The following is a 16,683-nucleotide window of genomic DNA, read 5'->3' as shown; positions in this document are numbered from 1 at the left end:
TCCTCAGGGCCCTGACAAATGTGTTGTTTTTCACATATGGATAATGCTGTTTGAACAACCAGTACAAGATATATATATCAAAATCTTGATCTTTTTGATGAGCTGAAGCTGGTCTGGAGGCTTCTGCACTGTAGCTATTAGAGCAACTTTAAAAAAAAAACATATTTATGCAACACTCTTCTAGTTGAAAAATCTAACTTTGTCAGCATGTCATTAAAACACGTTGAGTTTTATCAATTTTAAAAGGTAATTGTTGAAACAAATTGGTGTATCTCATTTCATTAACACTGAAACAAGATATTTCTATGTAATGAACTTTTGTTTCAGCTTTCTCCTGTAGTCATTTAGCGTTCATTTCACAATGATATATGAATTTCATTAATTAAAAATGTTTAATATGGATAGAATATCTTTAATATGAGTATTAACCTCTCTCACATTGTGAAGCAAAAGATGTCTCACCAAAGGCACAAAAATAACTAACTACCGAGCTTAGGAGTTTTTCCTCTCTTGAGGCTATGAAGGTCTGTCTGTCCTGCTGTTGTGACATTAGCAACATGTATTTTCAGTGCTGGCCAGCGTAATACGCTCTCCGGCACTTCAGCTGCACAAGCCAGGCACGACTGATCTCTGTTCCTACAGTGGAGAGGTGCCAGATGCTAAGTATTTGTTTGTGTTCAAAATGCGGCCCTTCTTTTTTTTCCAGTTAACAGGAACAGTGACACGTGTGTTCCCATTTTCAAAAATTCTGGTAGTAAGTGGAGAATCTGGGGCCGTACACCTTATCCTGAGAGAAGGATAGGATTTGGGATAAGTATGAGAGTTCCAGTTAGTAATTGTTATGACCAAGTTGGCTAGGAGGTGCATGGGGCAAAGGGTTGAAGATGGTTTGTCTGTCTGCCGTGTATTTGCTTGGATTTTATCCTGATGATGTTTCATTGGAAAAAAATAATTCTTTTCTGGTGGTGTTTCTATCTGTGCAAAGAGTAAGATGACATATTTGTTTTTTTAATGCAACAAATTAGACCAGACTTCTATGTCATGTATATTTGTGGTTGGAGCAAGATGGGAAGCAATGGTTCCTCTACTATGAAAGTTTTTTGTTTGTTTGTTTTGAGGTTCTCCTGAAAGAGAGCCTGGTGGATCTCTGCTTCATTCTTATGGTGAATTGTAGGTTCTAGATCTGTGCTCTGGCACCTGAACCATTTCATCTGGATGTCTCTGACCAGAAATTTCACTCTTTTGCTGGGAGAAGATTTCTAGCAAGTCCCCCATGCTGCTATGTTATTGCAGAAAGATTCAATTTTGTAAAAACAGTATTCCCCCCCTGTCCCCGTCCCCACCCCCCAAATTAACAGAAGATAAGAAACTGGGCTTGCAAGACCCCAATTCTTTGACAGTGTTCTTCAGTGCAGGATTTTTTACATAGTATGCTAAGTGTCACCAAGTCTTCATTCATCTATTCATCTCTAACAGTATCTTAATTTCTTAAAAGCATCTCAGCTGAAAACTTAAAACAGTTTTTATTTTGGTATGATTCCTGATGAAAGAATTATCTGATGGTAACTCAGACTTACTGTGATCCCTGTTGGCAATATTTATAGAGGCTTTAATATGATTATCTTAATCTTTAGGGGGATTTGTGTAAGCATGAAGTATTCAGATGAACTGAAATTCAGAAGAGCTTTTCATAATTCTTTGTTACTGGATTTTTTTGGCAAACTGGGCTTCTACTGCTTGGCATTTCTACTTCAAACAAACATACTGGGGTTGTTGCCTCTCCAGAAGTAGCACTCACTGGAGCAGCCAAGGCTTCTAAGGACTCATGGCCAAGACTTACAAATTTGACTAGAGGTTTCATCATGTCTTAAGTTTGGATTTTCACAAGGAGATTACCCAAAATTATGTGAAGTTCTGTGTTTCTCTTTTACTAAAGTTAGGTGCCCCCAGATGGTAACATCTAAGATCCACATTCAAATAACAGCTTTTGTGAACGTACCTGGTAATGCTAATGTACATATCTTCCTTGTTTTCTGTGTATCACGCTTTTCAGTCTGGGTTTCTTAGAGGCTTGGAAAGCTTACATTTTTTCAGGAAGCCTATTTATCTCTTTTTGTCATATTTTAGCGTGAATTTGTTTAATATTTTTTTCAAAAACTTGCACCTAAGTCTTTGAAAAATTATTTCAGTCATGGGTTATTCCTTGGGTGTTAAATTCTAGGAGTTGGAGCAGCCACACAAGATAACTGATTCTTTATTCTTTTGCATATATGGTTTGCTATAACTTAGTTCACTTGTAAGTTTTTTCTGTGAGTATCAGTAACTCACAAAGTGTGTACAGACAAACTTGCTTTGCTTCATTTTCCCAGAATCTTCAGAAGTGTATTTTAGGAAAGTGCTGAGTTTTTTTAATAGATAAAAGCTCAAAGCTTCCCCCCCATGTCTTCAATTGTATTTCTAGTTATTATTTTTAAGCTGATACTGCAGTGGGCAGAGCCTAGACAACAGGAAAGGAGAACCCTTTGCTTTTGAGATCCAAGTAGGTCTTCCAAATTGCATTGGAGGAAGACTTTTACTGGTTTTGTTGTTTTTTAATGTTTTGAAAATGAGGTACAATGGACAGCGTTCTTTATGTGAATGCTCGTAGGGGATGCTTTATCGAAATAGCAAATGTCCTTTGAACATCTGTAGAGAGAGTCTTCAAAAGGAAGAAGGTGCTGTTCTTGCCATAAGGCACTGGAGAGAGCCTGAACTCCAGAGCCTCTCTTTGAATGCTGCGCAGCTCTGAGCATTGGCTAAATTTCTGTGTACTTTACTGTACTTCACTGCGTTTTGGGAAATTTGCATATGTAACTGGTGAGAGTTTAGAGCGAGAACAAGATGGAGTTACAAAGTCTGTTTGGCTTGTAGTCTCAAATGTAGAAGAAAGAAATGAAGAGAATAAATAAGCCTCCATGCCTAAAATGAATGCAATACATGAAGTAAATGAGAATACAAAGGTGAAAGATAAATTGTTCTCTCAAATCTTTGGAGTTCTAGTAATATTTAGTAATGTTAGTATAATAATAATAGTAAAGTTTTTAGTACCTCAGATAAAGAAACAGGTTCTTTGTATGTGATTTCTATCTTGCATCTGACTTTCTGTAACCACTAAAGTATTTGTGGTGTCTGTTTGAGAAAGTGTCCTTACGAGCTCTTTAATGTATTTATTAAAATGATGATACCCTTGTTCTGACTGCAGTTCCCCTGGCTGGGCTGCTCCTGTGCTGCACCCAGCCAGCGTGCCTGTGTTTCTGCATCGGTGGCATACGGGTTTTGCAGTAATGGATGTCATAACCCTCTGCTGAAGCTTTGGAAAGAATTGGCCATCAATCATAACATAGTCTTTTCAATCATAGTCCCCGGTAAATGTGTTTTCTTTATTTGGAAGCCATTACGCTGTCATTTAATAGCACAAGGGAAAGAGGGGAAGAAGTCCTTTTAATGAGACTTTGTGCACTCTAGTTTTTAATGACAATGGACTGTTTCATGTTAAATTTAGAGCGTACAGCACACATGTTCTTTGGCAAATAGTCTCTTAGTTGGTTCATATAATCAAAAGCAGTGTGACTGGCATATGAGTTTGTACTCTGATCCTTGTTTTCAAATGCTCCAGAAAGAACAAACATATTCTTTCCTGTTTTATACTTTCAAAAGTCAAAACTTTCTTCCTCGTGTAATTGCCCTTGCAGATCTCATCAGTGATGGTTCGCATGCTGTTTCCCAGATCACAGACATGCCAAAGTGCGCTTTCTGATGAGCGAGAGGTTCTTTAGCCACCATCACCAAGCCAGCCTTGTTTCCCACTTTGCTCTAGTTCCTGCTTTACTGTTTTATCTTCTGTACTGATGCTCAGCTAACCTGTTCAGGTTTTTTGTACTGCTACGTAGCATAGTAGACTAACCCAGGCATATAACTTATTCCACGATAGCTAAGTTCTTGTTTGATTTCTGGTGTTTCTTTTTCTCCTTTTTCAGGATGAACGCCTAAGTCGTCCAGGCCCTGTATGGTAGGGGTGTGAGAGTTTAAAATGATTAATTTATTTTTTTTTTTGAAAGTCACTTTTGTAATGAATTGATATAGTCAGTGTTCTGATAAAGGAATCATGCTGCCATGCCACTGTATGAGGCAAGCAATTAATATATATTAATATATATTCTTTATTTAAGAGCCTTCTAGTTGTTTTAGCTACCAGCTTTATTCTGAGGAAAAGTTATCTGGACACATTAAAACTTAAACTTCATAAATGGGACCACAGTCCTGTTCTGACTTTCATGACTTTCAGTGATAGCCTCTGAGTGTTCCCACAACTGAAAACTGGTGCTTCAGCCCTGCGATATTAATAGAAGTTTGTGGTATTCAAGAACCTTTCATAGAAAACGGTCGTGTGGGCTTTTTGTCACAACTGTTCCTTACAGGACAATCAAGAAATATGTGTATGTCTAGCGCCTTCACACTGTAAAGTGCATCTACAGTTCTGCATTTTTGTCTTGTTCTGGAAACATGCACACAACGTCCTCTTGTGAAAAACTTCTCTGTAAACTTCAGTCTAAAATTGGAGAGAAACCTTAGTCTAAAACTAGAGAGCTGAAATTATAAAAGACAAAGCATGTTCACAGCAGTGTTAAAGAGACTACTTCTATCGCACTTCTTTAGTCTCAAATATCTAAGGAAACTTGACGGATTTGGTGCTTCTGTGAAAGGCGTGATCTAATAATGCAAGCGGTAGTCAGGCATCATTTTATATACAGCCAGAAGAAGAGTAAATAATGTTATACAAACGCAAGAAAGAAATCAAAAAAATGTTTGGATTAGCATATAATTATTTATTTTAAACAGATTTTCTGTCAGAAAATACTGCAAAAATAAAGATTACGTGGCTTGCTTCTCTCTTTAAGGGGTTGCATTTTGTCTCGAGTGCAGATTTTCCTTGCCATGTGAGGTAAAGGTAGCCATGGTAACTAAACATTTTAATTACTCCTTTTCAGCACATTTCTTAAGTAAAGCATATAAGGAACCTGTGCTTGATGGCTGCACCGTTTAACTCTGCTTTCTTTGAAGTAATGTTTCAAAACAACTGTTCTTATTTAAAAATAAAAGAAACCTGTCCTTAAACTACGAGTTATAGCTTAGGAGCTTTCTTTTTAAGATTTCTATTTTATAAAATCATAACATATGTCTACTGCAACTCATACCTCAATATTTACATAGACCATAGCATGCATAATACATACTTTATATGCAAAAAAAACCCAGATGCCAGATCTGCGCAGGAGACCAGAGCATTGCTTTTGAAAGTTTGCTGCTGAATCTGGTTGGCTGAACGGTAGAGAATTTCTGTATAAATTTTCTTATACAATCCACAGCCCTCAGGAAGAGCAAGGTAGCCCGCGACGCTAAGGAAGCGCTCGTGTTTTGTTTTGATGCACGTCAGCAGCAGTTCTGCAGACGCTGGGCCGTGGGCAGGTGAGGCGTCTCCGAGAGCCTTAGAGGAGCGCCGGCGTTGGCGGCAGCGGCTCCGTACACCTCCTCCACCAGCTACGGCAGGCTCTTCTCACACCGCCCTTGACGATTTCTTGGCACAACATGAAAAACAAATGTTGAACTCTTTTTCCTAATTTGTAGAACATTTTCGATTGCTTCACTCGTGTGGAAAAAAGGACGTGCCTGTAGTTATGGTCTTTGGAGCTATGTTGTGGGGGAAGTTTGTCAAGATTGAAAAATAACATTTTTTTTTCCTTTGGATTTTGGATATGGGAGTACTCCAAAACTCCATAGATTGTGTGAAAAAAGTGTTGGAGAGTGGGCTTTCTCAGTAAGTGGTACTTTGGCTTTGTGCTTTCCTTATGTTCTTCTTGCCAGGTGCTAACTTTACTTTTTTTAATGTGTTTGTTTATAATTATCCAGGTTGACTACTGTGAATATTTAGTACGACCTACAGTCCTTTAATCATTTAAGTTATCAGTTCAGCGAACTTCTTGTGCAGCGGTATGTCCCATGTGCTTTAGATTCTGCAGCGCACCGGCATCGCTGCTCTCCTAATAAAGAATGTGACTGTTTAGGGTAAAGGTTTAATTTTTTACCCTCTCTTCTTCAATGAAGGGAGCAAAGAGGGGCTGGTGTCATGGGCTTGCTAAGGATTTTGAGCTCTGACCATCTCATGGACGTGCTGGCTGGCAAAAAATTAAAATGCAGTTTTTTCATGTCAGATAAAGTAGTAAAGTTCTTCAGAACAGTTGTAAACCTCTTGCAACAAACCTCTTCAGAAGCCACTGGGACCTTCGTGCCCTGGAATTCTTCATTCTGGTACTTTTAGATTCTGTGGGAGCCAGTAAAATGCAATTATCATGCTAGGCCTTTATTTATAGTTATTGCACATTTATTTAAAAAAATGCAGTTATTTCGCAGCAGTTAAGATTCCACGATTTCCAGTCTTTCCAGAATCTCACAGGTGTATCAGTTAACTGGAGAGAAAAAAAAAAAATCGGGTTGTTGACAGTTTGGCAGCAGCTTACCGTTTAGGAGGGGCTTACAAAGCAGCTCATTGGAGTAGTTTCTTTGCGGTGCATCGGTACGTACTTCACCTTCGAGTCACAGCTGTATCAATGCCCTGGCAGCTGGAAGACGTCACTGGCGGGCAATGATTTTCCTTGGCCTGTTGTAACTAGTGCAAAGCTCCCTGGAAGGTGAGCGGAGTTAAGCGAGCCCGTGGCGTTTCGCGTGTCCTTTCCAGCGCGATCAACAAAAAAAGCCTGGGCTGCACAGCCCAGCCCCCTGCCTTTGTACGCTGTGAGAGGGTCACTCGGTCCTTCTCGAGTCCTAGAAGGGTGGTGGGAAGGTGGGTGACTTGGAAGGGGTACGGCTCGCTGGCTGCGCTTGCACGCGCTGGGGCAGAGATGCTGTTTGAGCGGAGGCGCTGGGGAAGCAGGAGAGGTCGGTGAGCGTGGAGAGTTGGAGTAGCGAAGCGCGGATGAGTCCGTCCGAGCGAGGAGGGTTGAGGGAAGCAACGGCGTTGTGCACCTGGCACGTCTCCTTTTGAAGCCAGAACGTGTGCTGGCTCCCACACGCGGGGTGCACCTGCATTTGCAGAGGTTTCTTTTATGTTCGCTGTTGGGACAGATGCAGATTTCTTTATCTGCACTTGTGCTCGTGCAAGGAAACATGGATTTAACATAGAGAGAAAACACATCTTTGATTTCTTAAAATAGAAGAAGAAAAATATTTGATCCAAACCTTCCACGAGGCTTACGGAGAGACTGGTCAGGTGTGATTGCGAGCGCGGTGTTGCCTGCCAGGCTCCGTGCTTCCCAAACCCCGGAGCAGCTGAGCAATCTGACTGTGCTTTTTGCACGCCGGATGTCTGGGATGTAGCCAGCTTAGACAGCTAGTTTCTCAGTCTTGGTAGGTAAATAAAGGAGGCTTGCGTCTCCAAGTATCTGCCCCTTAGACTAGAGGGGAAACTACTAAGAGGAGTTAATAAGAATGAATTCCCTAAGCCACAGTGCACTAGAAGTTTTTAAAACAAGCAGACAAACAAAAAGCCTCTCTTCTGTTTGAATATTTCTTCAGAGTCGACCCTACAGAAAGAACTAATACGTTGTGTTTTGTTTTGAAAGGGAGGGGGTGCTCATTACACTTAATCAAGTGGAGAATAATCCGAGAGTCAAAGGTCCCTAATTAGGTTTCCGCTTGGTGTGCGTTTTGTTTGTCCGACAGATCTCTTTGGCAGCAATGCAAAGAGGCCCTGATATATTCAGAGCTGTTTGTATTCAGTATGTGAACTATTACCCACGTCTCTGGGCAAAGAGTTTGCGCACACAAATGAAAATTCACCTGCACTTCTCTGAGGTGAAGGGGTTAATCCCCAAATGGCTGCAAACCGTATGTATGTACGAGAAGTTGGGATCGCAGAACAGAGCGGTAAATGCTGAATGTGCAGAATGGCTTAATTTCCCGTGTGTGGGTCTCAGCAAGGTTATTAAGAGGCCCTTTCAAGTTGAAGATTTTCCCCAGGGAAGCTCCAGAAACACAGCTGTCGTAACAGGAGAGAGAGATGAAAAAAGTAAAAATAAAAAGGGGCTGAAACGTGCAGAGGCTGGCTATGTGCTGCATAGAGGCTGGAGCAGTATTTTGTATAAACCTGAGCTGAGGCAAGGCAGCAGCAGAGGGAGGAGGGACTGGGCTTTCATCAGTGCTGCTCTTGATCCTGATACCTCACTCAGATGTGTTGCAGGTGTAGAGAGTTGCTGACACATGAGAGAATAAAACCTGTGAGTGCTGCACAAGTGAGCGTTAAATCAACAGCTATAGCTCAGAAAAAGAGGAGAGAAAAAAGCAGGGGCTTATTCCGGCTGGTGGTGGCGGCTCTGGAATCGGTCTAGGCACAGCTCATGATTTGATGACGTTGCTGAATCATTGGAAATGTCGGTGAGAGCATCATCCACTAGCTGCTCTCAGGGTTATGCCATGTATATGGTGGACCAGAAATAATAGAGGGTTATTCAGCTTTGATAATGGCTTGTTCTGGTGGGAGAGCTTGGGATAACAGGCTGAAAGCAGGGCAGGAAAACCCCAGCTGCTCCACTGCCAGCACCTGGAGCTCAGTAGAGCGGGGTTGCTCCAGGGCCTGAGCAAGGAGATCAAATATTGGTGGTTCAAGATCTGGAACAACGTGTGCTCTAGCAAATTGAGGGCCCACACAGCACAGGGCTGCTGAATAAGTGGCGCCTCGCAGAAGTGCTCAGCGCATGTCTGGGCGGAATAAGGGCACATTGCTTTGGCAGGAGAAGGGCCTCTCTGAGGACAGCAGCAGCCAAAGTCAAAGAAATCTTTTGTAAGATAAGGAGCACACTATAGTTTGCAATAGCTGTGCTGCTAAAAGGGGTAAGATCTCGGGGAGATTTTTCTGGAATGTCTCCAAGACATTGACCTAATTCATGAGGAAAACAAAAATGTGATGGAGAAATGGAGGAAAAAGCAGCATCTAGATCAGGATGTGTGCAGTTTTTAAGCTATCTGAAGTGAAGCTAAAGGATTGAGAAACACTTTGCAGAGTGAACATCTACTTTCAGTAGCGTCGTATGTCCCTAAATAAGTCCCAGAGAGTCAAGAATATGGAACAACTGGAGCTATTACTAGTCTTGGAGCCAAATAGCCGTAGAGTCCCTTTTTGTAAAGAGGTAGCAGAAATGGGCTGCTCCAGAGCAGCTGGAGCCTACGAGATCTTGAAAAGCCATGAACAGTTAAATAGTGCAGAGATTGCCAGAAGCTGCATTGCTTCTTTGCAGCAGTTGTGGTGGTTCAGGATTACCTGTTGTCCGTGGACACTTGCGAGGATTTTTCTCTCGTAGACTGTGTATCTAGAGCTGTTTAATGGAAGAAAGGAGTTAGGAAGTATACTTTGTGGTTGAGAACTCGGATCTGAGCAACTAACTGCCCAGAGAGATTGTAAAGTCTCCATCCTTGGAGATATTCAAAAGCTGTCTAGACACGGTCCTGTGCAATGTGCTGTAGGCGACCCTGCTTGATCGGGGTGTTGGACCAGCAGATCTCCAGAGGTGCCTTCCAACCCCCACCATTCTGTAATTCTATGAACTTTTAAATATAAGTATTTAATAATTTTTAAGTAGTTAAATACAACAATGTTCATTCACACAGAAGTAGACAGACTGGGAAACGCTGGCAGAGAACGCGTTCAGTGCTGGACGTGCTCGCGTGAAGGTGGTGTGCACGTACCACACAAGCTGAGCTGCGAGCAAGAATGATTCTTGCGTATTTGGATCAGAAGCTAAATGCTAGTGCAATCACCGCACTCCAGCCTGTAAATCTGTACTGAGCCTTCCTCCAGTGCAATGCTGGTGGAGGAAGGCTGCAGTACAGAGAATAGTTTCATTTAACTGCATTATGTCTTTGCATGGTTGTAGCTGTATAAAACACTGCTCAAAGTCTTGGCTGACTTTGTTCCCTGACTGACTTGATTATCTTTATGAGGAATGCCATGCAGTGTCACAGGCAATGAGATGTTTTAATCCTTTCTTTAGGATGAGAGATTAAAATAGTTATTTCTATAGTTTTGTCTCAAAAATAACCCAATATCAGTAAGTACCTGAGAAAATAAAGTGTAAAGTAACTAAAAGTTTGCATATCAGACAGCTTATCAGTGTCAGCTTGCACAAGTGTTGGATTTTATTTTGAAAGAACAGGAATATTTTATGGTGGTGTAGTAAGACTTTTTTGCATTCTAGAAGTGGAAATTTTCAGGACCCCTACTGTATTCTGAGACATATATCATACGGCATCATTTTTTACTTTCTAATTAAAAAAAAATCCTCTTGGATTTCATATAAGGAGTATGAGAGACAGGATTATAGAATAGAGTAATTTTTAAAGCGATCTAGTGAATGACAACAGGAAAAATCATGTTAAATAGCTCAAGCCAGCTCTTTATCAGCAGCAGGCAGCTTTTCATAATATGTTTGTTTTGGAAAGATGCTAAGAAAAAAAGAAAAAAGTAGAAAAGGCTTCCAGCAAGACACATCTATGGAAATATACTGGAAAAAAGTTGGGAGTTTCATTGTTTGCTTGTTTAAAACAGAGCTGTTTTTCCTAGTGCTTTGTCAAGTACAGAACTGAAAATACAGAACAGAGATCTTAACAAGATCACTGTGCCTATGTACAGTTAATGAGAATTAGATAATACTTATGCAAAAACCCTTTCCTGCTCGTTCCAGGTTTTGATGGTGGTAGAGGAGGATGACGCATTCTTTAGTGTAAATAACTTTTTTTAATCATCCACATGAATTTTAAATCACATTCTATGTATGTGATGTACTTTGACAAGGGTTTTACTCAGCTTAGGTTGCATGTAGGAGAAATCTTTCTTTCACTATTAGTATTCAGACTCATATGTAGTTGTATTTTAACCTTCTCCTTGTTCAACGCTTTAATGGATTTAAGTGGATTGAAAGGCTAGAGCAGTATTTTTCAGATTTTAGCTGGTACTTACACAAAACTTTTGAAAAGCATGCAATAATTCTCTGTGCCTCAGTTCTTGCCTACTTCGTAAGAATCACCATGAGATTAAACTTCATAAAATGTGGATTATTCCTTATGAATTTATTTTCAGGAGGGGGGTAATTAGCCCACAATTAATTTAGTGGGATAATTAGCTGAGTTTGTTAGGCCTGGACATGCTTAGCGCTTCTAGAAATGAAATAATCTTACTGAAACTTCCCAACTTGATCTTGAAGTTTTCTGGAGTAAAAGTTTAGGTCTCTGGGTTTGGAAGAAAACACACTTTTAGCCAACAGTGTCACGTAGCTGCTGTGCTGTGACTGCAGCCTGTAATACCATGAGAAATCATTCCTCCTTCTGTTTGCAGTTTGTGACTCACATCTCTGAGTACCATGAAAAGGGTTTTTTTGGCCTGTAGCAAGAGTCCAGTGACAGAAAAGTCGCTCATCAAAGCGTTACGAGAGCCCAGGCTCCGCACAGGAGATGGTGTGTGTTTGTAAAGGGAGATGCAAGCCTGCACTGTGCAAAGGGCCCGTCGTGTCCTGGTGGGCTGCTCTGGTCCTTGTCGCAGTGTCTCGAGGCAGATGTGGAAAATGGCACTCAAAAATCGCCCAAAGTTGCAAAGCGGTCATTCTTAACAGCAGGGGTGTGCATCAAGAGGATGTGGTGGTGTAAGTAGTTACCTGCCCTAGGAGTGACCTTCAGTTTAATATGCGGTTGTCTATATTGATTTTATCTTACAGTATGTTAGTGAGCAGAAAAGCAAGATGAGCCAAATCCTCCTTATTGTTCTTGAGCGCAGCCAAGACTCCTTATGTGAATGAGGGGACCATGAGGTGACTCTATAGAAAGAATATTTACCTGGGTTTTTAGATCATCTGCCAGATTCTAATCTCTGTAGGCAGAGAAACAGGTTTTTTTCCTTTGACAGCCACGCATCTGAAATTAGAGTTTAACTCCTACAGTTGTCAAAATAGATTTTCTGTGGTGTCAGAGCTTTCTCTAGCATCAAAAGAATATTCAGTTTAAGTTTCATCCCTGTCTTATGAAGACTTAGGTTAGGCTTTTACAGAGGCTGATTTCTTATCTTCTGTTAGAAGCCTAGGTGCAGCTTTGCATGCCCCCAGTTATTATAATTTCTCCTAAAGGGAACAGAGCTTAAAAACAGTTAGTTTAGGTGATGTATGCCATTGGAAGATATGCCTCTGTACAGTATCTAGCTGTAATAAATTTATTGTAAATCAGTGGCTAATACTCTAGATGTATTTTTACTCTATTTTTAATAATTTCAACCTAATGACCACTGAGGCAGTTGAAGTCTTCTGGGCTAATGTAGATCAGAACGAGGACTGTGACTGTTACAATGCGAGAGGATGCACTCCTCAGCTAGGAGGAATTTCTAGAGGTGGCCTAGTGAATTTATAACCTGAACAGGGCTAGGAAATGTTGCAGACCTTCTTTGTCTTTTTCTCAGTCCAGAATCATTGCCTTTTTTTTCCTGCTTTCTTTATTCCCCATTTCCAAACAAAACGCAGCATTAAAATATACATAAGGTCAATAATTTAAATTGTTGCGTCTAAGATGATGCTAAACACTTTATCCTCAGCATGGATGTTATTTCGTGAAGACAGCCAGCAGCTTCATAAAGTCCCCTGTGGGACTGTACTACTACTGCAGTGTGATGTGGTTGGTAGTCAGACAGATGACATGGAGATGAAAGGTCATATAAAAATATTACATGAAATAGCACATTTTCTGTCTTACATTTTTTTGACAACAACAGGCTTTATCAAGTGTGAGGAAAGACTGCATTAAATATGCAACTACAAGTGTGAAAACTCTTTAGGCAAAGTAACTAAGGGGTTTGCATTTGTGGGAAGACAAATTGCTTATTACAATGCCCTTAACTGGCTACTAGGAAATGATACCCTTCCATTTGTTTACAATTTTCTGGAAAGCTGTTGGAGGGCTAGGATTCCCTTTTTCCTTTACTCTAGGTAAATGAAATTTATGCTTTGAATTAAACTCACCTCCCACATTTGGAGTCAGTCCATTCAAGATCCTACACTAGGAAATTCAATTTTCTGCTTTGGAGAAAGTAGAGCTGGTAGAGATCTTAGTCATCTTGTCTATCATCCTGCTCCAAGGCAGGATCAACTGTGCTTTTTTCATCTCCAACAGATGAGGACGTAACTATTCTTAAAGATCTCCAGTTATGAAGCCCTTGCAGCATCCTCGGGGAAATCTATCCTAAGCTTAAGTGTTCTTACAATTAGAAAGATTTTTCCTAATATCTAACCTAAATCTCCTTAGCTGCAAGTTAAGCTCATTAATTCTTGTAGTATCCCTAGTAAAAAACGGTGAAGATGTTCTTCCCTTCTTATACAAGACTATTACCTCAGTCTGGTGTGATTTTTTTTTTTTTCTTTCCCCCTGTGGACTAAGTATCAACAGTTTATTTAAGATTTTTGTAGGACAAATTTGAGACCTGTGATCATTCCTGTTTTTTTGTTTGTCCTGATTTTTTTTCAAATTATTCAAGTTTTTCTTGAACAGCAGTGCCCAAAATAGATATACTATTTCAGATGATATCTAGATCAAAAGGTGCTGAACAGAATTGTTATTTGTGGAACATAGCAGGATATACTGTTGTTTACACTTCCCACGATGTCGTTCCCTTTCTTTCAGTGGCGTGACATTTGCTGAGTCGTAAATAACTTATGATCTGCTATCACCTTCCGAGCTAGTCTTCAGGACTCCTCTTTTACTGACTATTTGCTGTGCTATCTTTGTGCCTCTAATCTTCCTTGTCCCTTTTGGATTGCATTTGTTTTTTCCAGATTGCTTCTCAATTGATCATGGTTTTGTGGGGGAGTTTTGGGGAAGCTTGCTTTCTTTGCACAGCTTTGGTGTTCTTATGGAACTCTGCATTTATCTGTGCACTCTTCAAAAGAAAATATATCTCTCCCTAATCCTGTTATGAAAAATATCAAACAGTGTGAGAACTAGTCCAGACTGTGAAGGAACCTGACTTGATGCATTTTCCTTTCTGATGGTAGACCCCTAAAAAGTGCATAAGACCGTTTTCCATTCAATTCTGCATCACCATTAGATTAATCTAGTTCACAGCTGCTTTTTTTTTTTTGATAGCCTTAAAGTGTCAAGAAGTTTAGCATCTTTGTTCTTCCATTTTCCACAGGCCTGTGACCTTGTCATAGAAAGCAATTAGATTTGTTTCTTGTGCCTGCTTTTTGCCAAAATCTGTTTTGATGCTTCTCATCCTTAGAGAAGTTTGCAAACAGTATGATTATTTGTCCCAACGTTGTTCCAGGGAAGTAAGCTGCCTCTTCTGCAACTGTCTGCCCCGTTTCCCCTCCGGTGTGTTCCCTACAGATAGGCACAGTGTCGGGCCTTGTCCTGACTGTCCAGAACTGCGCTGTTCTCCTGAGAGACAAATGAGTATTAACTTGGACGTGGCCTCTGTCAGGTCTCTGCATAGGTCATGATAATTTAGTCTGCTCCAGCTGTTTTTGAAAATATTTAACTTACCTCAGTACTCCTAAATTGTTCTTTTTATATTCTGAAGAGATTTTTTTGCCCAAAGTCATTGGTATTACTTGTGCTCCCTACCTGCTTGCAGTTGATCTCACTAGTGCAGACTGAAGCAAAAAAGAGATTAAACTTTCTGACCTTCTCCTGTTTCCGCTCTCTGCCTTTCCTTCTCTATTAGTAGCAGTTTGGTAGCTCTTTTTTTGGTGTCCCTCTTATTACTAATACTCTTTCATGATTGCGGGTAACTCTTAGGTCCCTTGCTGTTGTGTCTAATTGCGTGCTCTTGGCTTTTCGGCTTTGTGTATGTGCCTGCGCTATTCTTCTGTACTCTTCCTTGTAATTCAAAACATTTTTCACTCTCTGGCCTTTGACATCAATAAAGAGATTTGTGATTTAGAGAAATGACTACCTGATAATTTTCTGTTTCACCTGCACACTCAGTTTGTATTTGCAGTTTTACTGTCCTTTTTAGTAAAGGAACTACAGGTTCTCCTTTATCTCTAATTTTTCTCTCTGTCTTTAAATTTTTCTCTCTTTATCTTTAAAATTTGCCTATTGGCAATCTGACTATAGGAGGTCTGGCAATTCTTGAAGCTTATTGAAATCTGCTCTCCTGAAGTCTGTTGGTTTTCTTTAGCTGTATTGCCTCTGCCCTTTCCCTGGCACAGTAAGCCATTAGCTCATGGTGACTCTTGCGGGTGAGCAGCCGAAGGGATGTTAGCGCTGCGGGAGGACTGTACTGAGGAACTAATTTCCTCTATCCCAGGCAACAAGAAATGTGTTAGAGACACGTGTTTGGGTGTCAGGGAAGTGCAGGAGCCGAGTGATTTTTGAGGAAACAGAAACAGGGTTAGGGAGGGACGAATCCGACAGGCAAACTTAAGCAGCGCATATGATGTGGCAGGGGTTCAACACTGCAACCTGTTTGTAGCATCAAATTAAAAAAATAGTTTCTTGGTGGACTCTACCTCGTTGACTTTGTATTAGAGAGGAGACTGCTCACAAAAGGATGAAGGGAAAAACATTAAAATAACACACACTACCATGAGAAAAAAGTGAGCAATTGTGGCTGAGTTTTCTATTACTGGTCTACACAGGCAGTAAGGGCTTTTTTTTGTTTTTTGTTGATTTGTTTTTTAAGGTATTTTTTTGTGTTGATGATGCCTATGATCCAAAGCAGAACACCTCCTGGTCTGATAGGAGCAAATATTATCGGTTGCAGAGAAACTTTTCCAGAAAGTCTAGATAAAGCCAAAATGACTGATATTTTCACTTTAAGGAGCCTTTCACTTCAGGATATTGCTAATGAAAAGTTATACGCACTGATTTCCCATTGTAAGTGCATAATTTAAGTTTTTTTGCCTCAGAACAATTCCGTTACCTTTCCCATTCAAGTTTTTCTAAGACAATGTTAAATTAGATGGGTAAATGAGCTGGCAAAATCGCTACTGGAAGGCCCTTGACAACACACCCATTTCTACCATTATTTATAGTTTTTCAGTTTTAGGAGAACACAGTAGATATTGTCCATAAAAGCTAAAGATTTATATCATAGACATATAGGGTTTTTTTTAGTGCTTTATGTGAACTGCACATTAAGTGTATTTGTCACATGAAATACAAATCAGAAAGGTACCTGGTAAAGATTGTCTACTTGTTCTTCCTTGTTTTATTCCTTGCCTGCCATCTGCGAGGGATTATCTACTTATTTTATTGTTTGGAGAATTCTAGAAAGGATCAAATCAGACTTTCCTTTCTGAATCCATTGCATAGGGTAAATACAGATAGTTAAATCACTGAATTTGCTATATAGACCATATTCTTAATATACCATAGATTATATTGCTTATTATGTGGGGGGGGGAATAGCATATGATTTTTTCCCTAATCGTCTCTTCAGTAAAAAATTGGAAGAAATCTCTTATTTTATTTCCACAACGATATCTACTGTGTAATGTTTTTCTGTGCACAATGTATTGTATAATATTAAGATCAATGAATTTTGTTTTGCATGAAAGTGCTATGTGCATCAAAAAACATGTGGCAAAAATGGATTTTATGCATATTTTAGATGCCTAC

General features: G+C 40.1%; 1 protein-coding gene across 6 annotated transcripts in view; it reads left to right on the top strand.

The window, feature by feature from the left end:
• LOC104149733 (uncharacterized) overlaps positions 1 to 16,683 on the top strand; it is a 308,193-nt gene that overhangs the window by 81,652 nt on the left and 209,858 nt on the right. Inside the window, exon 1 of one of the 6 annotated variants that reach the window (XM_009683526.2) lies at positions 5,605 to 5,854. The exons of the other annotated variants lie outside the window; for them this stretch is intronic. Within the exon in view, the coding sequence (XP_009681821.2) occupies positions 5,793 to 5,854 (62 nt within the window). The 5' untranslated portion in view covers positions 5,605 to 5,792. Of the gene's footprint in view, positions 1 to 5,604; positions 5,855 to 16,683 lie in introns of those variants that run through there. 6 annotated transcript variants of the gene reach the window in all.

This window comes from Struthio camelus, chromosome 15 (assembly GCF_040807025.1).
Source record: "Struthio camelus isolate bStrCam1 chromosome 15, bStrCam1.hap1, whole genome shotgun sequence".
NCBI classification, from domain to species: Eukaryota; Metazoa; Chordata; class Aves; order Struthioniformes; family Struthionidae; genus Struthio; species Struthio camelus.
This window is presented reverse-complemented; position numbering and strand designations above follow the sequence as displayed.